Source organism: Crocodylus porosus, unplaced genomic scaffold, assembly GCF_001723895.1.
Source record: "Crocodylus porosus isolate Cpor-Errol unplaced genomic scaffold, CroPor_comp1, whole genome shotgun sequence".
NCBI classification, from domain to species: Eukaryota; Metazoa; Chordata; order Crocodylia; family Crocodylidae; genus Crocodylus; species Crocodylus porosus.
The window spans coordinates 20,394,220-20,417,080 of NW_017728943.1; the positions used below are offsets into that span (position 1 = coordinate 20,394,220).

At 42.3% G+C, this 22,861-nt stretch overlaps 1 protein-coding gene across 1 annotated transcript in view; it reads right to left on the minus strand.

The window, feature by feature from the left end:
• Nucleotides 1-521: 521 nt before the first annotated feature.
• The window catches only part of CMSS1 (cms1 ribosomal small subunit homolog (yeast)), a 378,236-nt gene continuing 355,896 nt past the window's right edge, over nucleotides 522-22,861 (minus strand). The window contains exons 4-10 of the mRNA XM_019548861.1: nucleotides 19,984-20,113; nucleotides 14,542-14,601; nucleotides 13,308-13,410; nucleotides 11,706-11,766; nucleotides 7,058-7,145; nucleotides 5,363-5,451; nucleotides 522-762 (exon numbers count right to left, since the gene is read on the minus strand). Coding sequence (XP_019404406.1) covers nucleotides 679-762; nucleotides 5,363-5,451; nucleotides 7,058-7,145; nucleotides 11,706-11,766; nucleotides 13,308-13,410; nucleotides 14,542-14,601; nucleotides 19,984-20,113 — 615 coding nt within the window. The 3' untranslated portion in view covers nucleotides 522-678. The remainder of the gene's footprint in view (nucleotides 763-5,362; nucleotides 5,452-7,057; nucleotides 7,146-11,705; nucleotides 11,767-13,307; nucleotides 13,411-14,541; nucleotides 14,602-19,983; nucleotides 20,114-22,861) is intronic.

Here is a 22,861-nt window from a genome sequence, read left to right on the forward strand (position 1 = left end):
TGGTAGGCGTCTGCATGGGGGGGGGGGGGTGTCAGGAAAGTGCTCACCTTCCCAAGTTCTCCACCCCAGCCTAAGCACTGCCAAGACTACATGAGCCACAGTCACTTCCAGCGGTGACAGGGTATGGGTGGGATAGGAGGGTTCTCTCTCACCAAGGCATTATGAAGTCAGATAACGTGGTAATGTAGGAGTGGTAAGGATAACATTTCTTGTCTGAATGAAACTGAATTGGCTTCTTTAAGGGTCTAACCCCCTCCTCACACGAAAAGGCAATAATTCCTGTAGGAAGCCAGCAATGGTGGGGGCTGTCTGATATCACTCTTAAAGGGGCACAGAAGGAAAGAGATCATTAGGGCAGAGGGGCTGCAGGAGGCAGGCAGGACACGTAAGGTCATCTTCAACATCTTTAGGATGATAAAAATCCAGAGTCACTATTTTACTGTCAGTGTACATGGAATTTCAGCACAACAGTGTTCATGTAACAACAATCCCCAACACAAAAACTACACACTCTCCTATTTGGGGTGTGTGTGATCTTTATTATAAAAAGAAAAGGGAGCTCCCAAATTTCTGCTAAGCACCTGGAGAATGGAACAGTCGGCCGTTGCACAGTTGGTAATAACAGACAAGACAGTAAGTGAAATACACCTGCAAAAGTCATTGCAGTTAGTTACATCACTAAAAGAGTCCCAGCTTCACAGAGCCCTCTTGACACAGCTTTATAATGCCCATTTCCAGAAGGTCGATGGTTTCTTTCTTTATCTAAAGAAAACAAAAATTGAACAAAACGTAAAGGAGGGAGATTACCAAAAGTGCTCAGGGTGATGCATTACTCTAGTGATACATTCAACCTATGTATTCAAATAAGTATAATTAGTTAAAGGAGAGGCCCACACACAAATGACAGTTTTACAAGAGAAACAGGACAAAGTCTAGAACTTATTTGTTCAGTCAAATGTCTCTTCTCTATGTTGCAATCCAGAAGTGGGGACACACCCAAGTCAATTTAAAAAAGCAAGGCTCATGACCAGTAACAGTGGAGCCCTGAGTTGCTCACGGTTCAGCATGGGCTCCCCTTAGAAGGCCCCCTAGGTGGCACCTAGGACAGACAATGGTCTCATACCAAGGCAGTCAGCTGAGCTCTGTAATGCCATTGGCACTCAAGCTGAATGCTTTCGTTCGTCTGCATAAGCTGCAAATGTTCTGCTGGATTGCAGTGTAGAAATACCCCAAAATTTCCTGCCCTCAAACCCCTAAAATGTATTTGAAATGCCAGCTGGAGAGTTATAGCAAGCACAGAACCTTTCCTAAAGTCATGACTACATCAGGACTTTTATTATCATCTCCTGTTATGAGCAATTTACCAAGAAATTTACTCTTTGGACTAAACTAGGGGTTGGTAATCTATGACCTGCAGGACAGATCCAGTCTCTTTTGGGGCCTGTGTTTTACTAAAGGCCCAGTGATTCCCTGTTACAGGCTAGCCATTGGATTCACTCCGGATTCCAGGTTCCGCATTGTACGAAGGGCCAGCTAATCTCGCTACAGGCTTCAATAGGAGAGCTTGTGAGCAATGTTGGATCAGGGCTCCGTGCAGGGCAGTACGGTCTCTGCTCACCAAATTAACAACTCTGAATTGTCCCTCACAATGTCTTTGCGGGGAGGGAGAAGGTGGGAGATCAGCCCCTCTACACAAAGCAGGAACTGGAGTGCAGCAGGGGATGGGCAGCACCATCCAGATCCAGGTGGCCCACTGTTAGCAAAAGGTTATCAATCCCTGCACTTAACATTACCATGCTTCATCTCAGCCATTGGAAAGGTCTGGCCAATGACTCTTCTGGCCTTAGTGAGTTAGGCAAAGGGGGAGAACAATAGCATATTTTCTCAAATCTAAGTTGACTGTGATTTAGGATGACCCCCCCAATTATCAGATTCTATATACAGAAAATGTATATATTTGTTATAATTTTTCTTGTATTGAAAATAAGGTTGCCCTGAATTTATCCCTCCCTGATGCTATAGCAAGGAAAACAGTGGCGGGGGGAGGGGGGGGAAGGGTGTCTGGCAGATGATCAGGTGGCTCTCCTTGCTCTCTGCCCCACTCTCCACTTCTTCTTACAGCCTTCCTCCCCCCCACCCCACCATACTACTGACATGCTCCCACTCACAGCTCCCCACAGCCTCTTCCCCACCCCACCCCACAGCCTCTTCCTGGGCCCTGTTCCCTCCCAGAGCATGGCACATGCAAACTCACCCCTTGCTGGGCCATGCAGCAGTGCCAGTGCTGCTGACTGGCCAGGCAGGGGACAGTTTCCATGTGCTCCATGCCAGGGAGGGAACCCACGCCAAGCCAAAGATAAGCTGCACTTGATAGTAAGTGAGGGGAAGAAGGAAGGGGGAGGGCAGAAGCTCCAGAGGGCAAGTAGAGGCAGGGCAGGAGACTGACTTGGCCAAAACCAGGCTCAGGGCTGGGGGTCAGGGCTGCAGCAGCTGCCTGCCTCTCCCTCACCTCCCCCCCAACCCCACTTTCTACATGAATATAAGACAAGGGGCTTTTTCCTCCCTTGCTGACTGGGGGGGGTGGGGAGGGGAAGAGGCTGAATGGGGATCTTGTTTTGAGTTCAATTAAATACGGTAATTCTCCTAATCTGAAAAAAAAAGCATAGTACACATCACTGAATTTGCCATTGGCCATTTTCAGAACTGTTTACAAAAAACCCCAAAGAATAGGGTTGCAAATGTGCTGGGAAAAATAAGTAATGTGGTGCTTGCAACACTAGTAACTTTTGCAGCTTCAGAGGCTATGATACTACCACAGGCTGGAATCAGTGTCTAAGCACAAATTTTTTCAGTGCCGAAATCTTTTTCTACTGACATATTTGAAATGTATAAACAGACTGCACTGAAATCTTTATACCTCAGTAGAGTTAACATGTTCCTCCAAAAGGAATCTGGTAAGTTCCTCTTAGCCTGATTATTCTGACTCCTCTTGTGGTTTCCCTCTCCTGTTTGGGGTGTGTACAGGAAAGGACAAGAAATCAAAAGAGCACACAATAGTTTTCATTAATGTGGTGTTGAGGTTATGTACTTGGTCACTGAATGTTAACAAAGATGGAAAAATGCCTGACTTGCAAGTGCCCTGTGTCACAAGACCCTAACCATCCAGAAGTAATGGGAAAGATTACCACTGAAAGGGAGGAAGAGAGGCTTGGTTTTAAGTCCATGTATTTATCAGAAATCCATGCAACACCACCACACCCAGAAACATAAGACCTCTACGCTGATATCATGGCTGTACTATACCTCCAAAAGTTATTCTTACCTATCTCCCTCTTGTCTGCTCTAACCCTCTCCCTCCCTCACTTCTGGGAATTAGGGAAGTGTGAACACAGCAAGCATGTTGGGTGCTTTGCACCTGTTAAAATCAGGACATGAATTTTAACATATGCTGACATAAAAACATACTTGAGTTTACAAAGACATGCACACACACATTCATTTCTAGGACTTTATGCTTCCTATGAATTTAATTAAACAGAATGGGAAGACAAAGTAATGGAGGACCATTGAACAGTAATGGAGTTAACTGGAAAGGCAAGGGGTCATATTGTAAAAAAAGCTTCAGTTGTAAGAACACAATTTCACATACAAACACATAGTACATCAATCTGAGCAGAGTTGCAAATTAAGTTGCTAGCAGTAATGTCTATCATCATTTCACTTCAGGTCTACAATTGTACACAAAAATAGGAAGCCATTTCTGAAAAGCAACCCCCTCTTCCCCACAGCTGACTATTTATTGCAGTTTATGATAAGGTTGTCATTGTACACACAACAGACTAAAAGGAGAACAAGGCCCTGGTTCAGTAGGAATCTACTCCACATGTAATGCCTTTTTTCTGCTAGGACCCTTGATAAGTATTGCTATTACTGTGTTATGGCACTTTCTAGTATGCTATCTACACACAGTTTATTACATGCTTTCCAAGTAAATGATTATAATAGACACTGGTGCCCGAAGCAGTACAAAGTACTGCAAGATGTGTCACATATATGGCTAATGTTGCTGAGCAACAGTGTCTTACGTAGTGCTGTTGTACAAAAGCACTTTGTAACTGAAGACTGGTCTGTAATGCCTACATACAGAAAAAAGGGCTAAAACTCTGGTCAAATATTCCTCCTTAAGTTGAATGACTCCTGAGACTTTAACTCTGTAACTTCAATTACCTATCTAAATCCAGTCAGATTTACAATTTTGCCTTGATGACAATATCCCTGATACAGGGCTACTTGCTATAGGTAATCAGTTAGTTGGGTATACTACCTGCAAGGCAAGAGTTCAGTGAAACCTGAAGGGTTTTCTTAGAGACCTGAGAGTCAAGTCTTCAGGTTCATATCTCAGCAGTGCAATCCTGAGCTCTTGTAAGCAAATCATGTAGAATCTGCAGTTTACTGTGGGCGCCTCTACACAAGATGCTTAATGCACAGTAGCCTAATAACACTGCGCAGTAGCGTGCCAGGCAAAAACTGTGCTAATATGCTACCACACAGTAGTATTAGGCTACTGCGCAGTAAGCGTCACAAAAAACACCCCTGTATGCCTGGCTCTACTGTGCAGTAACTGTAGTTACTATGCACTGAGTTAGTACTTCATTAAGAAAGTACTAAACAAAATGGGCAGTAACTACTGCACATTAATGAATGCGTAGACATTCCCACTCTGCATGTATTTCAGGTGACTCACAGAAACCTAAATCCTTTTTCATTCCACAATGAATGGCATTCTTTGTAATAGTAAGATTTGTGCCAGTCACCTTTGCTATCATTTCTGTGAGCCACTCTAAGTTCATCATTATTCAAAGAGGTTCACATGCCTTGTAAGTTTCAGTGCAAGAACTTTGTATCATTTTCACATTCATCACAAGGGGGAGCCTTTCTGCCTCAATAAGTAAAGCTGTTCTCTTTGCATCCTCAAAAGCTTGTCTACATTTTTTTTCAGTTTGAGGAAACATGCCTGTTGGGCCTGGTTGTTGAGGGAATGTCTCTGCAAGGAAGAACATCTAGCTTGCAGATACCTCTGTGGGAAAGACTGATAAGTGTGCTGGTGATAACTGGTATTAATTGATGCAGCTCATAAAATATGAGGGCATAAACCTCCCCACTTCCAGGTTGGAAAGCTGAGGATGTAAAATTTTAAATAAAATATTAACTTCATTGTTACTAGAATACTAACTACCAAAAGTCGGCTTTTATATTAAAAAAAACCTACTGGCTTCCCAGCATCTATGGGTTAAGCACGTCTGAACTGGAAGGCACATATATTTAAAATATCTTTAAAAAAAGAAAGTTGACCATATTGTACCTCAGGGATATCAATCATTCTCCTTAACTTCTGATCTCTCCAGTTCCAATCCAGAATCAGATATTTCAAGGAGTTCAAGCTAAGGCCATCTGAAAAAGACAGTGCAAGTTTGACTATAAAAGTAATGTGACATGCTTATCGAAATTATTTTTGGCTTTTATATCTTTTGTTGTCTGCTCCCAAGGCAACTCATGGTTGAAAATTACATACTTTGTTTACCAGTTAGAAAATGAATGCAATGCTACTGCATTCTTTACTGCATAATACCAGGCCTTTCTGGACGCTAAACACAAAAGGAGAGCAACTACTTTTACTAGACATATCAACAGCTAATAGTCTTCCTGCAAATAATTCCCCAAGCTTCCTTTTCCTAAAACCAAAGAAATTGGATTTCTATGGCTGAGAATGAGCTGGTAAGTTACAAGAACCCAGGCTTGAAAGATCCCATCAGTGGAAACCTACATGCCTACTGGGTAACGCCATTTTTATACCAGTTTTCTGTATTCTGGGTCCCCTCTACATGATACATCTATTACATAATTACCTGGTTAAGTGGGCAATTAATTTAAACTGGCTACATGTGCAAATTAACTATGGCACTTTAAAAAGGTCCAACCAGCTATTAAATTATTGCTGGAAAACATGTAATAACTTCACAGAGGATTTATATCCAGCTTCAACTTGCACATGTAACCTGTGTCCCCCTGGCTAAGAGACCGCAACTGCTGAGATCTCCTAGCTGCAGGGTGCATGGAGCACCTCCAAGGCTGCGAGATCACAGCAACTGCAGTCTTCCAGTCACAGGGCTTGTGGTGCACCCCATGGCTGGAAGATCACAACAGCTGTGGTCTCTCAGCCATGGGCTCCATAGGGCACCCCTGCAGCTGGGATCCCCCTCAGCTGAGGGGGCTCCCAGACGTGGGAACTTGTTTCTTGCCAGTGCAGAGGGAGTATCGGCTCCCCCTGCACCAGCAATAAGGCATGATGGGATCTGGTTTCACGATCCAACAATCATGCTTCCTGTCATGCACGTGTAGCATGGCAAGTGTGATTGTGCAGATTGTCCATTAGATCCCATAGTGTTTTCACCTGCACATGTAGAAGGGGCCTCGGAGATCAACCATTTCAACACCAAACTCAAACAGCTCAAATGTGAGGAATGTCGCATGGTCAAGCTCTGCCCCTCCTTATCCAACTACTTTTCATTTTTATGCAGTCATATTGGTAATTTAACAACACCAGCTCTTCACTGTGATGCTGAGTTGTGATATCTGAACTCTGCTGGAAAAGACTGCCCAAATAAACCACCATTCCTGTGCTTCCTGGAGGGAGAGATGATGGAGGCTTACACCACAGCCAGCTCCCTCCCTTCAGAGGCATCACATACAGCAGGGTATGTTGAACTGCCTGAAAAAAGGATCCATCATGATAAGGTAGGTATTTTCACCACATATTGTTTTTATAAGTTCCTACTTAAGAACCAAATTATATGGCAAAAGGTTCTGGATTTGGGTTCCCCTTAAGACTGCATGCTATGGTGCCTTCTGTCATTAGTTCTTTTTGACTAAATCAGGGCATTTTTAAATCTTAAATTCTTGATCTAATTTTGACCAATATTTGAGACAGTGGAAATAAAAAAATGCCACAGGCTGGTCACCAGATTTACAGGCTCAAGTCACAATAGAAATCTCCCACCTTGCTCTACCAGTGCTTTGATCCTCGCAGGTGTCCCAACACCCAGGTGGGTGACACCTTTCTCCAGCAGGCTCATCTGGTCTTTTATCTAATTCAAGGACAGAGAGGAGGGAAAAGATGCATAAGTAAACCACAAGCACTTAGTATTCCTTTCAAATACCATTCTTTACTCCAAATAGCACAGTACCTTTTCTTACATAACTTAAAAAGACACCAACAACCTTTACCTCAGACTAAAAATGGACTATTCATTCACCAGAGATTTTCAAAGATACAACAAGCAGACACCATTCCAGCTCCCCTTAAAAGTGGTCAGGCATTTGTGCCTTTGAAAGTCTCCTGTTGAACTGACTCTTCTCAGACTGTATGGAGAGATTTTCACCTCGGGGATCCTAAGGGAAACTGAACTTTGCACTAATCAACCCCAGATGAGACTATGAGGAAAGGATGAAGTAATATGTATGGCATTTACCTGTTTGATAATAAGCACATGAAGGGATACATAAACATAGGAAGGGACAAATTTTCATCCACAGTGTCTGATACAAGCATCATTTGCACACATAAGCAAGCACTTACATTATGCACAACAAATATAAGTGCAAGTTCAGGTTGTGGATACAAATACAAACAGGAGCTTCTTTGATTTGGTTTCTAAAACGAGCACAAAATCAGAGGCTGATTTGAGGCAAGCTGAAAATTGACCCAAAATATCTGACTGGGTCCCACATACCATATTTACTTAAATCCAAGACAAGGGTTTTTTCCCCATTCACTCTGGGGAAAAGAAACCTTGTCTAGGATTAAAGTACAGCCAAGGACAGACGGCTGCTGTGGCTCCAGCCCCAGCCCCAGCCCCAGCTCAGGGGAGGCTGTGTGATGAGGGTGGGGAGTGCAGGAGATTGTGTGGTGAGGGAAGAGATTGTATGGTTCATGTGTGGTGGAGCACAGGGAAGATAGTGCAGCAGCAGGGAAGCTGGAACGGGGACTAGAACTGTCACCACTGCTGCCACCTGGCCAGAGCCAGAGCCACTACATGCTCCATCATGCCCTGGGCCAGAGCTGGAGCCACCACACAGGGTGAGCAGAGGGAGTAGGGAGGGGAGCAGGGCAGGTAATGGGGAAGCACAAGTCCTGTGGGGCAAGGTGTCTACCCCACCCTGCTTTCCCTGCTGCAGTGGCAGGAGGATGAATTTAAGACAGCCCCACAATAATTAGAAAATAATGCATGTATGGAATCTAATTACGGGGGAGGTTGTCATATATTTGAAGTCATTTTGGATTCAGGTAAATAACAATATGGATGTTTACAGATGTTTTATCCATGTTCTGTATGGCTCCAGACTTGGTGTCATCAAGCAGGTTTTGGCTTCTTCTCACATTTCCACAAAAGGAGCACCCTGGGATGGGGTGGTCTTCATCTCTCTTCAAAAGGTAAGAGTCTGTTCTCTTACAAGTTGACTGATCTCCTCTTCAGGGCTTTATATTAGGTTTGTCAGGGGACGGGGATGCAAACAATAGTAAGAACCTAGGATCAACAAACCATGAGCCACGCACTGTAACAGGTCACGTAAGTATTAAGGGGCCCAGTGGGCATCAGGAGAGGGGGGCACCAAGGGCACCCATCGTGGGGCTCAAATGTCTCTATACTAATGATAGGAGCATGGGCGACAAGCAAGAGGAACTCACACTCCTGGTTGCAAGCAAAAACTTGGATCTAGTTGGGCTAACTGAAACTTGGTGGAACCCTACCCATGACTGGGGAGTAAACACTGAGGGCTACAGGCTGTACAAATGAGCTAGAGTAAGGAGAAAAGGGGGAGGTGTGGTTCTCTACGTCAAGGAGCAATATACATCTTCCATAATCAAGAAGGGATCAGAGGAGGGGCAAATTGAGGTATTGTGGGTCAGAATGCAAGGGGGTTGGGGGGAAAGGGACTTGGTAGTGGAGGTCTACTACAGGCCGCCACATCAGGAGGATGAGCAGGACATGGAATTCTACAGACAGCTCTCAGAGGCCATACAGTCAAGGGACACGGTTGTCATGAGTGACCTAAAGTATCTGGACATCTGCTGGGAGGAACAGCCAGCTAGATCCAACTGTTCACATAGGTTCTTAACCTGCAGACAGGACCTTCACCTAGCACAGGAGGTATACAGTCCCACTAGGGTAAACATCTTGCTGGACTTGGTCCTGGCTACAGAGGATGATTTGTTAGGGGATCTACTGACATGAGGTAACCTAGGGGACAGTGACTATCACTTGACTGAATTCAACATCTGGCATAGGGTGGGGAAGATAACCAGTAGGGCAGAAGTGCTAGACTTTGGAAAGGCTAACTTCAGTGTGCTCAGGAGATTTGTTAGCGAGGCACTGAAGAACAGGAGAATTGGTGAGACAGGAGTCCAAGAAGAGTGGCTGTTCCTAAAGGGAAAGTCCTAAAGGCACAGAAAGAGACAATCCCCTTGCACAGGAAAGGGGGCAAAGGGGCCAAGAAACCCTCTTGGCTGAACAGGGAAACCCAGGAAAGCATATAGGCTGTGAAAGCATGGGATAGCTACCAAGGCAGAGTATACCTACTTGGCCCATACTCACAGGGAGGCAGTCAGAAAGGCCAAAGCAGAAATGGAACTTAGGGGCAACAAAAATTAAAGACAACAGAAAGTTCTTCTTCAGACATATAGGGAGCAAAAAGAAGGCACAGGATAGCATAGGCCCCCTACAAGACAAACAAGAGCAATTAGTGACAGATCAGGGGGGACAAAGCTGAGCTCTTCGATGAGTTCTTTGCCTCTGTATTCCTGAACTCAGATCAGGACAATTCTCCCAGTTGGATCACAGATAGGCCTAAAGGGGGAACCAGCCCACCAACTGTTAGCACAGACTTAGTGAAGAGATACTTGGAAGGGCTAAATGCATTTACATCAGCAGGCCCAGATGATCTTCATCCAAGGGTGCTGAAGGAATTGCCCAGTGTCATAGCAAAGCCATTGGCATGGCTCTTGGTGCTCAGGTCAGGTCTCAGAGGACTGGAAAATGGCCAGTGTGGTCCCCGTTTTCAAGAAGGGGAGGAAGGAGGATCCAGGTAACTATAGATCAGTTTGTCTCACCTCTATCCTTGGGTAAACCTTTGAAAAAATTATTAAGGATCACATTTGTGGGAGTCCAGCAGGGAAAGAAATGCTAAAGAGCAACCAGCATGGATTCAGAGCAGGTAGATCCTGCCTGAATAACCCTGTTTCTTTTTACGACCAGGTCACAAAATGTTTAGATGCAGGAATCAAGGTGGATGTCATCTACTTGGATTTTAAGACGGTCTTTGATACAGTATCTTATTATATTCTTATAGATAAACTGAGTAACTGTGACGTAGAAGATTACACCGTCAGGTGGGTAGTAAATCGGCTTAGGGGGTCGCACCCAGAGAGTGTTGGTGGATGGGTCGGTATCAACCTGGAAAGATGTGGGCAGTGGAGTCCCACATGGCTTAGTCTTTGGACCAGTGTTGTTCAATGTCTTTATCAGTGAGTGGGATGAGGGTGTAGAAAGCACTCCATCCAAATTTGCAGCTAATACCAAATTATGGGGTAAAGTTAATACACCAGAGGGTAGGGAATGAATCCAGATCTGGACAGGTTGGAAAAGTGGATGGAACAAAATGGGATACAATTCAATAAGAACAAGTGCAAGGTGCTGCACCTAGAGAAAAGGAATCATCAACATACCTACAGGCTGGGCGACAACTTTCTCAGCAGCACAGCAACAGAAAGGGATCTTGGAGTCACGGTTGACTTCAAGATGAACATGACTCGTCAATGTGACGAAGTGATCAGTAAAGCTAACCGCACTTTATCATGCATTAGCATATGCATGACAAACAGGTCCAAGAAGGTGATACTTCCCCTTTATGAGGCACTGGTCAGGCCGCAGTTGGAGTACTGTATCCAGTTTTGGGAGCCACGTTTCAAGAGGAACGTGGACAACCTTGAGAGGGTTCAGAGGAGGGCCACTTGTGTGGTTTAGGGCCTGAAGGCAAAGCCCTTCAAGGAGAGATTGAGGGCCTTTGATCACGAGACGGCTGAGAGGTGATCTTGTGGTTGCCTACAAATTCATCCGGGGGGGAACACACACAGCAAGAAATAGGAGATACTCTGTTTACCAGGGCACCCCTTTCGGGTAACTAGGAACAACGGCCACAAACTAACGGACAGCAGATTTAGGTTAGACATCAGGAAAAACTTCTTTAGGTAAGGGTGGCCAAAATTTGGAATGGGCTTTCAAGGGAGGTGGTGCTCTCCCTTACCTTGGGGATCTTTAAGAGGAGGCTACACATACACCTGGCTGGGGTCATCTGACCCCAGCACTCTTTCTTGCCCAGGGCAGGGGATTAGACTCGATGATCTGCTGAGGTCCCTTCCAACCCAAACAAACATCTATAAACAACATATGCAGGAACTTGAACAGCACATAAAGCCACAAAGTACAAGAGAAAATGAGGAGGGCTTGGAGGCACTGTTTGTAATCACATAAGAGGCTACAAAGAGGAAACCTTATGCAGTGATGTAATTGAAACATATTATTAGAGCCAAAGGCAGTGACATGTGAACAGTTAGCCACATTATCAAAGTAATCTTGAAACCTGCTCACCTTTATGTGTTTTGCAAACAATTTCAGAACTTTGCAGTCTCCTTTGAATGCTGTCATTGACCTAGCATTGGATAAATTAAAAACATAACTAAGATTTCAGTCCTGTAATGAAGAGTGCACAAGGTGGAAAGCAAAAGGACTTTCTGGTACAATTATGGGAGATTGGATTTTTCAGGAAGTTAGTAAACAATTCCAACTGACTCGCTTGTACTTTCAAAATCTCCCTTCAAATAATGATTTATATGTATGATAATCTCCACAATCATGATAATAAGAGACGATAATCTCTTATAAGTAGCTCCAAGGGTACAGAAACAATAGAGGGTGTAATTTAGGAGCAACTAACACAAGCTATTTTGACGTGCATTTAGATAACGTTTAAAGGACAGGTAGGGCTGTGCTTTCAAGATTAATTTATTCTAACATCATTGACTGAGCAACTGCCAAATTTAAAAACAAAAATGTTTCCACCATGGAACACAAGACCCGAAGTAAACCATTCCCTACTGGCAAAGCTAAGTTTTATAGTTACCTTATGTAATGCCACACTTAGGACCATTATCCCTCCTGGCCTCCCATAACCTTCACTGTAAGAGGAGCTTCAGTTATCCTCACTCCAGTTACTCAGAAGTCTTGTTTATCCAAAGATGAGAAAAGTTCCCTGAGATTCCACTTTGACACAAAATTCTCTATAAAGAAACCACTCTATACTACATAAATATAAACTATGCAAGACAAAATAAATGTAAAATTCATCCAGCCTGGCTCTTCTCCACTTGATTATTGGGCCACAGAATACCCTCAGGAATTGGGATGAAGGCAAAGAAGTCAATTGTAGGAGTACTGTAATAAAATTATCACTACACATGCATCCAACTGTGCAGGTTTTACTGCGCAGTCCTTTAGTTCTTGCTTTAGCCTGTGCAATTACCACTGTTACTGAGTAGTCCTGGTGGCACACAGGTCATTTCTGACTCTACTGTGCAGTAGCTGGTGCCACAGTTCATGCCCACAGATGCTATGTTGCTGTAGCAACAAGCTAGCCGTAGCTTGTCACTACAGCAACATAGCATCTTGTGTAGACACGCCTACTGATACATTGTTTACTACTACTTCTGCAAGGGGACAGCATGAAGACTACAGGCCCCAAATAGCCTTTGGCCAATGTGAGAACTGAGAAGCTTTAACATAGACAACAGGAAACAAAGACCAGACACGCAGACCTCTGCTAAGGTCCTGAACACTCTGTCGTGCTCTGTGTTATAAATGTCATGACACGGCATTCAAAAACATTAGTTTTCACTTGTGATCCTTTAGTTTTTTCTGTTTCTAACGATACTAAGTTTTTATATCTTTCTAGAAGCAATGTACTTTTTTAACAAGTATAGTAGCTCTCTGCCACTGAGTTATTAAATGATACTTTAATCTAAACCAAATGCCACAGCACCACTGTTTAAAGTAGCTAGGGAAACTCCATTAGTTGAGTGAGTAAATTTGTTAGCTAACAGAGGACAGTGTCCTGGTTTTGCCTTTATATCCGTGGTTCTGGGCAAAACCCCTGAATGGGTGTTAATCTCAATGAGACAGTTACTATCAACATACTTAATAAGCTCCAGGGAACGGAGAGCAGAGCTGCAAAGAATCAGCATCAACACCGACTTCTTCTCCTTATGAGTTTTACGAAGCTTTACCCATTTGGGACAGACTGTAAATGAGAAGCACAACTTACAGAGAGAAAGCTACTACTGAAATACAAACCACAACTGCAAATGACATGTGCGCATGAAAAACAGAGCACACTTCCTGCACATTGACCACTACAAGATCTAGGTTTGTAGCAAAACTTGTAGTTTAAGGCATATCTGAGAAATTAATAAAACAAAATCTCTAACGTATCCTCCAAAAAAATATAATACCAAGTATATTATACAACCACATAGGTTAAATCAGTGGTTCTCAACTTCATTAGATTCAAGGCACCCCTTGTTAGACTCAAAGCACCCCCCAGAAAGTGTCATCTCTTTCTTAGTTTTCACTTATTTTTGACTACAGAAAAATAATAGGGCAGTTCTGTTGCAAAGACTCAGACCACAACAGGTCTGAATGTTTTGAACACTGTGAATTTCTGTTTGAAATCTCTGGATTCATCTTGTGAAACTTGTTTGCATACCAAACATTTCTAACATTGTATGGCACCCCGTGGTTCCCTTGAAAGGACCTCAAGGCACCCAGGGAGCTAGAGCACCTTGTTTCAGAATCACTGGGTTAAAGAAAGATGACATTTCCACTTTTGTGCATGCATATGTAAATTCATCAATTTCATTTTCTCATTCACTTGCTATGCAACATGATTTATATCAGTGCTTTAATTCAGGGAGAAATTGTAAAAGATGGACAGCTCTTGTGCCACAAAACTTAAAAGAAGATCTCTTTATCAGGATGTAAGATAATAGAAATTCCCATTGTTAATTCTGCTACACAGGGACAGTGATACAATTATGTTACAATTATGAAAATTATGAAAACACGCTTACTTGTTTAACAAAGCCTGGTCACCTATGAGAAATATTTCCCAACCATTTCTTTAAAAGCAAAATTGAAAAACTCCAATGCAGAATAATACATTTTCAGTATAAAATAATGAAGAAACAAACCTTTTAATGCAAAATCACAGATGGTGCATGACTGTTTTACAGACTGATAAGTTCAAGTGTACAGACATAGATTCTTTAATGTTATCTTTCCTAAATTATAAGGTTTCTATCTTGTCTTGAATACTGAATTTAAATAGTTTCAAGGACAATTTTGTGCTTCTCCTAACCAAGTTCTTACTCACTTTCCTTCAAGTATGAAGAAAAACTGTGGGTGAGGTCATTGGCTGGCAGGAAACAGGAATCTGAAATCATACAAGACAAGATATCTTTGTTGACAGATTTGCAGCAATATAATGGAGCGGATTTACATGTTTTTGGTGTATCAGTAGGTATGCCTGTTAAATTGCACTTGACTTAAATCCACTGGAAATGCTAGTTCTTTGAACACCACATAGACTGCTTTTTAGGAAATAGAATGTCATGATCACCATGAGGCCACAAATGCAAGATTTTAATCTGGTTAACCAAATCATGGCAACACCTTTCAATACAACTTTCATTCCTTCCTCAATTATCTGAACTGTTCCTCTGATCAGATCTCCTTTATGTACAGAACTGCACAACTAACTATATCCATAGTAGTGGGCTTGCACACAGCCTGATAATAGCAATCAGAGGCCACAGCAAGAAACTTTACAATGAACTTGCTGGACCACTGAGTCACTCACTGCTAGTGTGGCAGATTTATATTCATATGTTACCAAAATAATTGTACTGTGTAGAACAAAAGAACCCACTGATGCATTACACATGGGTCACCAGGTCACTTTTTAATCAATGAGTTTGTCACAACTGAAACCCACAGAGAAATGCAGCCTGTAAATTACACACACAAGTCATATAACTATTTGCATTGCACTTGAATCATAGAATCATAGACAAGTCAGGCTGCAAGGGACCTTTAGAGGTCATCTAGTCCAAGATCCTGCCTGAGGCAGAACCATTCCTATCCAAACCATCCCATACAAATCTGTCTAACCTATTACTAAAACTACACAATCAACTCCATCACACAACCACAAAGCATAGCACCATAACCTGCCAAAAATAAAGCAGTCGCATAACTACAGTCAGCATCCTGCTGCTGCAAAGACTTTTAAAATATATTCAAGACATCCAAGGAAGAAGCTCTCCACTATGAGACCTTTTCTAGGATATAAAGATGCCATATTTTATCCAACCAATAGGCAAAGAGCTGCCACAGGCCAGTAGCCCCTCACTTCATTCATGCACAGTTTTAACACTTCCCTCCATAGCCATCCTACAGCATGTTATCATGCTATTGGAAGCATGCTACCTCAGGCAGCATTAACTTTTGCATAGGGTACTGCTTGGTGAGGCGTGGAAGCATATAGGCTAAATGTTTTCTGTTTTGACAATGGTAAACCAGTTCAGTTAAAAAAAAAAACATACCTCCATGGTAATATGTGAAGTATTTTAAAACTGGTGAACTAAAGGCAACGTTATGTCAACCTGAAAGACAGAGGACACAAAAAGGCCTGATTTGTGCCAAATAATAAGAATGGGCAATTCCCAAAGCTCTAACTGTTGTGTCCTTCCAGAATGCCACAAAGGCTGCTGACAGATGTGAAAAAAACCTAAAAAGCAGCACTTTACCAGAACAGAAAGCATGTTAATTTGACTTTGCTCCTCAGTGTCTGTATACATCAGGCACTTTAGTAGGGCTTTTTGACACTTTTGTCTAAGAGCTGATTCAATCAGCTCTTAGACAAAAGTGTCAAAAAGCCCTGCTGAAGTGTGCAATCCATACAGATGTTGGACAAACAGAGTTAAATGAATGTGATGCCTCTTCTGGGCATGTGCTGCACTTGGTAAGGGGGCAAACTGAGCTGAAAGTAAAGCGCTGGGGTTTTTTGGTTTTTTTCATGTCTGTAAGCAGCCAAGAGTCTAGCTTGGTGTTTTTCAAAGGAACTAGTACTGAAATTACACCTTGTGCTAAATCACAAACTAGTGGTCAGGTAGTACAGTTTTTTTTCTATTTTGGCATTGCACCGCTTTAAATAATTAGCATTAGGCAGTAAGAGAGAAGAGTTTTAGTTGTGGACGATTCTGTCAGTGTGCTCCTTGTGCAAGCAGGGAAGAGGATATTTCCTTACTCTCTAGTGTGCTCCAAGACAAGATTTATCCCAACATTTCATTCCTTGTACGCTAAACCCACAGCATTCTCATTTTCAAACAGAGAACAGGAGATATTATTGCTGAGTGTCTCATTCCCCTGATTTCTCACCAGGAGGCAGATTTACTTTATAGCTGGAGCCTGGAAAAAGCCTTGCTAGTGAAGTTTGCCAAGAAAAATTGTTTGTTGTCATTGCACCCTCCAGCTGATGAACTTCCTGTTGCTCAGGACCTAGATTTATGATGGTTGAAATCTGAATCTAACCTCTTGTATTAAGATCACTGTTTCATGTACTTAAGGCTGGGAAGGGAGGGATCTCAGAGGAGGTAAGGGTGCTCAGTAGAGCTGTGCAAAACACCATCATTTCATTTCAACGTCCGTTTTGCCATTTTGTTTCATTTCAGTTTGAAGCACTGTACCGTTTTGTTTCGTCAAATCTGTTTTGCTGTTCCTGGCTGCCAGGGCCAGGGGCTGGGGAAGTCATAGCTGAGGCCCGCAGATGGGACAGGAGCAGAGCTGTCACATGCTGCCTGTGTTCGTACCATGCTGTTCATCTACACACTGCAACTGGCTGCCCAGACAGCACAGAGTGGGGGGGAGGGAAGGGGAAGGATGGTTTAAAGATAGCTGCCAAGTGCTGGCAGCTGGGGCTGGAAGCTGGAGCTCCCCCACAATGGCCACAGGGGCACATGACAGGGCTGGAGGGACCTGGCACTAAATTTAGTGCCAGATCTGTGCACATGTAGACACCTGCTAAAAATCACTTACTGTGCATTTCCTTAATGTGCAATAATTCTAGTCACAACTAACTGAATACACAGATGCACCCACCATCCTTCTGAATAATCATGTCATCTCCCTTTGTTGCTATGTATGCTAACAAGGACCCAAGCAGGCTGAATGTGATGTCTCAAACTCATAAGAACATAAGTGTCATAGTGGGTCAGACCAATGCTCCATCTATCTCAGTATCTTGTCTTTGACAGTGGCAGGAGGGGAATGCTTTAGAAGGAGAACACTGAACCAGATATATCTAGCGTGACCTATTCCCTGTTCATTACCTTCTGTGGCATCCATCGTTGTTTGTATAAATTAGAGACAGAATCATAGAATCATAGAAAATGAGGGTTGGAAAGGACCTCAGGAGGTCATCTAGTCCAACCCCCTGTTCAAACAGGACCATCCCCAACTAGATCATCCTAGGCAAAGCTTTCCTAGCCAGGAATGTAAAAGTCTACAGGAAATTAAAAGTCTCCAGGAATGAAGACTCTACGACCTCTCTGGATAAGCTGTTCCACTGTTTTACTACCCTTCTAGTGAGAGAGTTTTTCCTAATATCCAGACTAAACTTCCCTTGCTGCAACTTGAGACCATTGCTTCTTGTTCTGTCATCTGCCGCCACTGAGAACAGTCCAGCTCCATCCTCCTTGGAATCACTCCCCAAGTAGTTGAAGGCTGTTAAATCCCGCCTCAGTCTTCTCTTCTCTAGACTAAATAAGCCCAGTTCCATCAGCCTCTGCTTGGAAGTCATGTGCCCCACCCCCTTCACCATTTTCATTGCCCTCCTCTGTTCAGCACTGGTGAAGCTGCATCTGGAATAATGTGTTCAGTTTGGCCCCCCACTACAAAAAGGATGTGGACAAATTGGAGAGAGTCCAATGGAGATCTCAAAGGATATATCTTTTGACTGTTCTGCTTACTAGCTAGCAACAATGTTAATAACCAAACAACACTGAATGGTTCAAAAGAAGATTGACAAGGACATGGTTCTTTTCTATCTTCCAACTCAAAGACTAAATAAAATCACTAATCTTCAGTATCATCAATGTTAATGACAACTTAGACAGGCCCAGAAAGGAGAAAACTGCAGACTCAGAGCCCGCTGCAGACAAAACCAACACTGGCTCAGAGCAGAGCATCTATACTCACTGTATTTACCTGGCATGAACAAACAACTCAAAGTAGTTGCTCTCTGTTCTGCCCAGTGATCTGATATGAATGACTTGACAGCTGTATAAGTCACTAACCCCCTTGGCTTTGTAAGCTTCCAACTCCTGACCAAAAGCAAAAAGACAGAAAAAAACAACAAACCCAATCCATATGTAAATGAATTGCTTCTCTGGCTTAAAGGCCTTTCTGACTGGGAAAGAGATCACAGAGATGTATTATTTGCACAGTACCCTATAGATTCTAGAAATACAAAATTTAAGCAGTTCAGAGCAGTACAGAAGGAACTTCTCTGCTTTTAGGCTCTAATGTGGCAGAAGAGCAGATTTCTTGATTCACGAAGAAAGCTAAGCTGACCCCAAAGGCAGAAATGAGGGTCAAACTAGGATCATGTGTGTCCAAACAAAGCTGTCAAGATAGAGCAGTTATCTAGAAAGACAAGCTTTAAGCACTACAAAAGAGAGAGCACAGCTGGAGTGAAATGTTCCACTAGGGGCACAGGGCAGAAAGAGTTCAGGGAGTAGCAATAAACTAATATATAAGTTAATTAACTTGTAAGTAGGGTCTTACTGGCTCCAAGTACACAATATCTAAAAACAGGTGCTCATGTTAACTTTATATAATTTCAGTTACTAGGATTAATGCTACCTCCCAGGCTCAAAATGAAAACCCCCTAAAAGTTTTAAGCTAAATCTATCAGGAGCTAAGGTAAGCTACAACAGAAAAAGCCTTCTCACTTTCCAAACCTTAAGAAAAGTATACTTTGACTTTTAAACTGAAACAAAATAACTTTAGGAATTTGAAGCTTTTAAAAGATGCTGCATTGACAGTTCTGGAAAATGAATTTTCCCCTTATCCACAAAACAAAGGGCAAAGCAGAACAGTTTCACCTTCACCTCTAGCAAGCTTTAAAATTTCAGAGGAATGACATAAAACTTTTGTCTCTATGCCATACTCTCTTAATGGTTGATCTGTAAGGGAAGCGATTCCAGAAGACTGTCAACAAAAGAGCTAGCTGTGGTTGAAATCCATCCACTAAACACTGAACTACAGTTACCAGCTCATTTCATAAGCTCCTTGAAAAGTCAACAGGTACAAAGAACCTGAACCAATCAGAATGACAACTGTTTATTTTTCATTTAAAACATGCTTCAGTTCAGGTGAGCCCATCTGTTAAGTATCTGGGTGCAATTCAACCAACACCAGAAGCCTTTGTTAGCCATTATCATCATTCATAAATCCCATCACTTCTTATAAGAAAGAAAAGTTCTTGAAATAACATTTTACAGAGAGTGGGTCTATTTAAAAATGCTTCCCTTCCATTCCCATAACCATGGAAACTAGAAAGCAGAGCCACTACTTACTCCAAAAGAAATAATCAATTGAAACAACATTGCAGTATAACTTTGAAATTATTTTTATAAAACAGACCCACCAGACTTAGATATGTCCTAAAATATCCTCTGTTTCCTAGAAGAAAATAATTCTTCTCCTGTGCAAAAAACAGTAAAACATCTCTCTTTGTTACAGCATTTTTTACCTGGCAGTTTTAATTCTTCTAGTTCAATTACCGAACGTTTAGTACCAAAATGCCGATTAAGTAGATTTTGCAGGTCTTCAGGGACTCCTGGTTTAGGAGATGATTTTGCAAGAACATCAGAAATTTTCTTCTACAAAAAAGAACAAAACAGGCATGTTGAGTAGAGTATGTGTGTATTATTCAATAATCCACAATGCTACATAAGACTATGTTTCTTTATTGTTTTATGCCTGTGCAGCTCACATACAGTTCTTGTAATCAGGCAAAAGTTCCACTGTAGTCATTAGGAGCAAGGTTTTCAGAACTGGGTCAAGGGTCTTTAAAAAGATATACTGTGAAGCAAAATCCCCAGGCACATTGCATACTCTCCTGCAGTACTGGCATATTAAAACTGACCTGAAAAGGTATGTCTGTGCATAAGCTTTACTTTGATTTTAACTCTAGCATTTTTAGCAACTCTCAAATCTCCCAATGTCTGGTGTTTTTCATTATGCTTCTGCTTCAGAGCTCAAGTGATTGCATACAAATTCTAGCTTCCTTTAAATTAATAATGATAGCTTTCAGCCCTTTTGTCTTTAGGGAACAACCTGGAAAACATGACTGAAGTGCACCACCCTGGGTCAAAAACCAAAATTCAAAGAAAAAGAACTCAACACCGATTTATTTTATTTACTTCAAATACCATGAGTACATATGTTTGGGGGAGTTGGTATGTGATTCTGAATGATGGGATGTGACAATACTACTTTGAAAATATCGAGAATACCAGGTGATTTGTTTGTTGGGGGATTTGGTCAAGATCTTTGTAGGACCTGGACATTCTAGGGAGGCAGACACATGAATGGAGGTTTTCAGTGGGCACTTCTACACGAGACACTTAATGAACGGTAGACTAATTCTACTTCACATTAGCGTGTCACAACAAAAACCATGCTAATACACAGCAGAATTACTCTACTACATCATTAAAAAAAAGTTTGCTTTTGCTACTGAGTATTAGCACAGGCTAATGTACTTTCATGTAGTACTTTATGTGAGAGGTACCAAACTTAATGCATAGTAGCAGAGGTGTATTAATGAATGTGTAGACGCACCCAGTGTCTAGTGGGGCTGGTAGGAGAAGGAGATCAGAGAAAGAGAGTCCATGTGTGTATAGGAGTGTCTGCAAGATGCTGTATTCTACATGGCTGTATTTGGGAAAGATTGAAATTTCAAATGCAAACCTATGTTTTTAAAATATAACTTTTTTGAAGATTATTTTGCAACATAAAGAAGAGCAACAAGCTTTTCTGTAAATTATCCAGAAGCCCATCTGGAACAAGTAATCAGGAAAGTAACTTTTTAAAGGGGAAGCCCACATATTAGTGCTTAATCCTCGTCCCATTGAAAACGGTGCGACATTTTGCCGTGATCTTAAGTCACAATTTGACTTTCTAAATCAGGGCTGTCCAACTGGTGGCCCATGAGGGGTCAGCCTATGGCCCACAAGAACTTAACATGCAGCCCATGGACCCCTCCCCACTGCCACATGAGTGGGGAGGGACATGCACTGCCAGTGCAAGTCAGCTGCACCAAAGCCAGAAGCCCTGTTCTACAGTACTGAATGAATAAAAAAGCCTGGATCCCTCTTTATTTAAGTAGATATCACCACTTCTAAAAATAAAGCAGAGAGCAGCATGGAGCAAAACTGGTATGACTGTGAACCCTTCCTCCTGATGTTAAGAAGCTCTCATTTGAGCAGTCCCAGCTGACTCCTCCATCCATTGTGTAAATAGGATTGCAGCCTATGACAGACCTCATCATCATGGATATCAGTATTTTTGCCTGGTCCACATACATGCAAGGCCTGATCCAAAGCCCTTGGAAGTCACTGGGAGACTTTCCATTAGCTGTCAGCTGTCTTTGGACTTGGCCCTGGCAGTATCCAAGCCTGTGATTTCAAACGCACTCAGTCAAAAGCAGTAATTAAAGTTACATCCTCTGTGGGTAAAATGTTTCTGCTGTGCGGCACTTGCAGGCAAAGGCACTCTCTAGTTACTTTTTACATACTGCTTCACAGATAATAACCCAAAATCAACCAAACTCATTTACTCAGGGCCTCAAGATAATTTGCCATTTCATAGGATCATTACATCATTTACTGAGTCACTCAATTCCTTTAGGAAAAATATATTTCTCTTAAGGGGAATGCTGATATTAACAAGAAATTCCATAACAGCACAAGCAAGGACACCTGAACATGCTTTATTCCTTCAAAGCAAGATGTGGGGAAATGTTCTTCACATAAGAAATTTTATTATTTTTCTTCCAATTCTTTCCAGATGGTTAAAAAGCAAAGGATTTTTTTTTAAAGAGCGAACAGCTTGTTTGAGACCTACAGATTAGGCTGACAAGTACTGCACAACAATTTCCTGACAGGTTGTGCACCAGGTTGTGTGTCAGTGACATGTTCCCACTGAAGCAAAAGCTTTGACTAAACCCCAACTATTTGTGTGCAAACTGAAGACTCATTTTAAGGCCTCATTCACCCTGTCCATCATGGGATGCTTTTGCTCTGGCTGTGGTAAAAGGCACAAGACACATGATTCTTTCTGCCAACCCTGCGTTTAAAGCTAAACCCTGAAATTCCCCAGAGGATGGATGAGTTCTGACATTAAACGAAACCCCTACCAACCAGCAGGGTGAGGGATGGTGGAGGATGTCCATGGGTGCAAGAAAGGGTCATAGCTAGGGACCTCCTTAATTTGCGGTTTTGTGGAAACTGTAAAATCTAGGATTGTCTATGAAATAAATAACAACAACAAAACTTAAGAATTTAATACAAATAAAATGTTGGCTCCCTAGCATATGTCCTCACTGTTGGGAGGCTAAGGTGCCA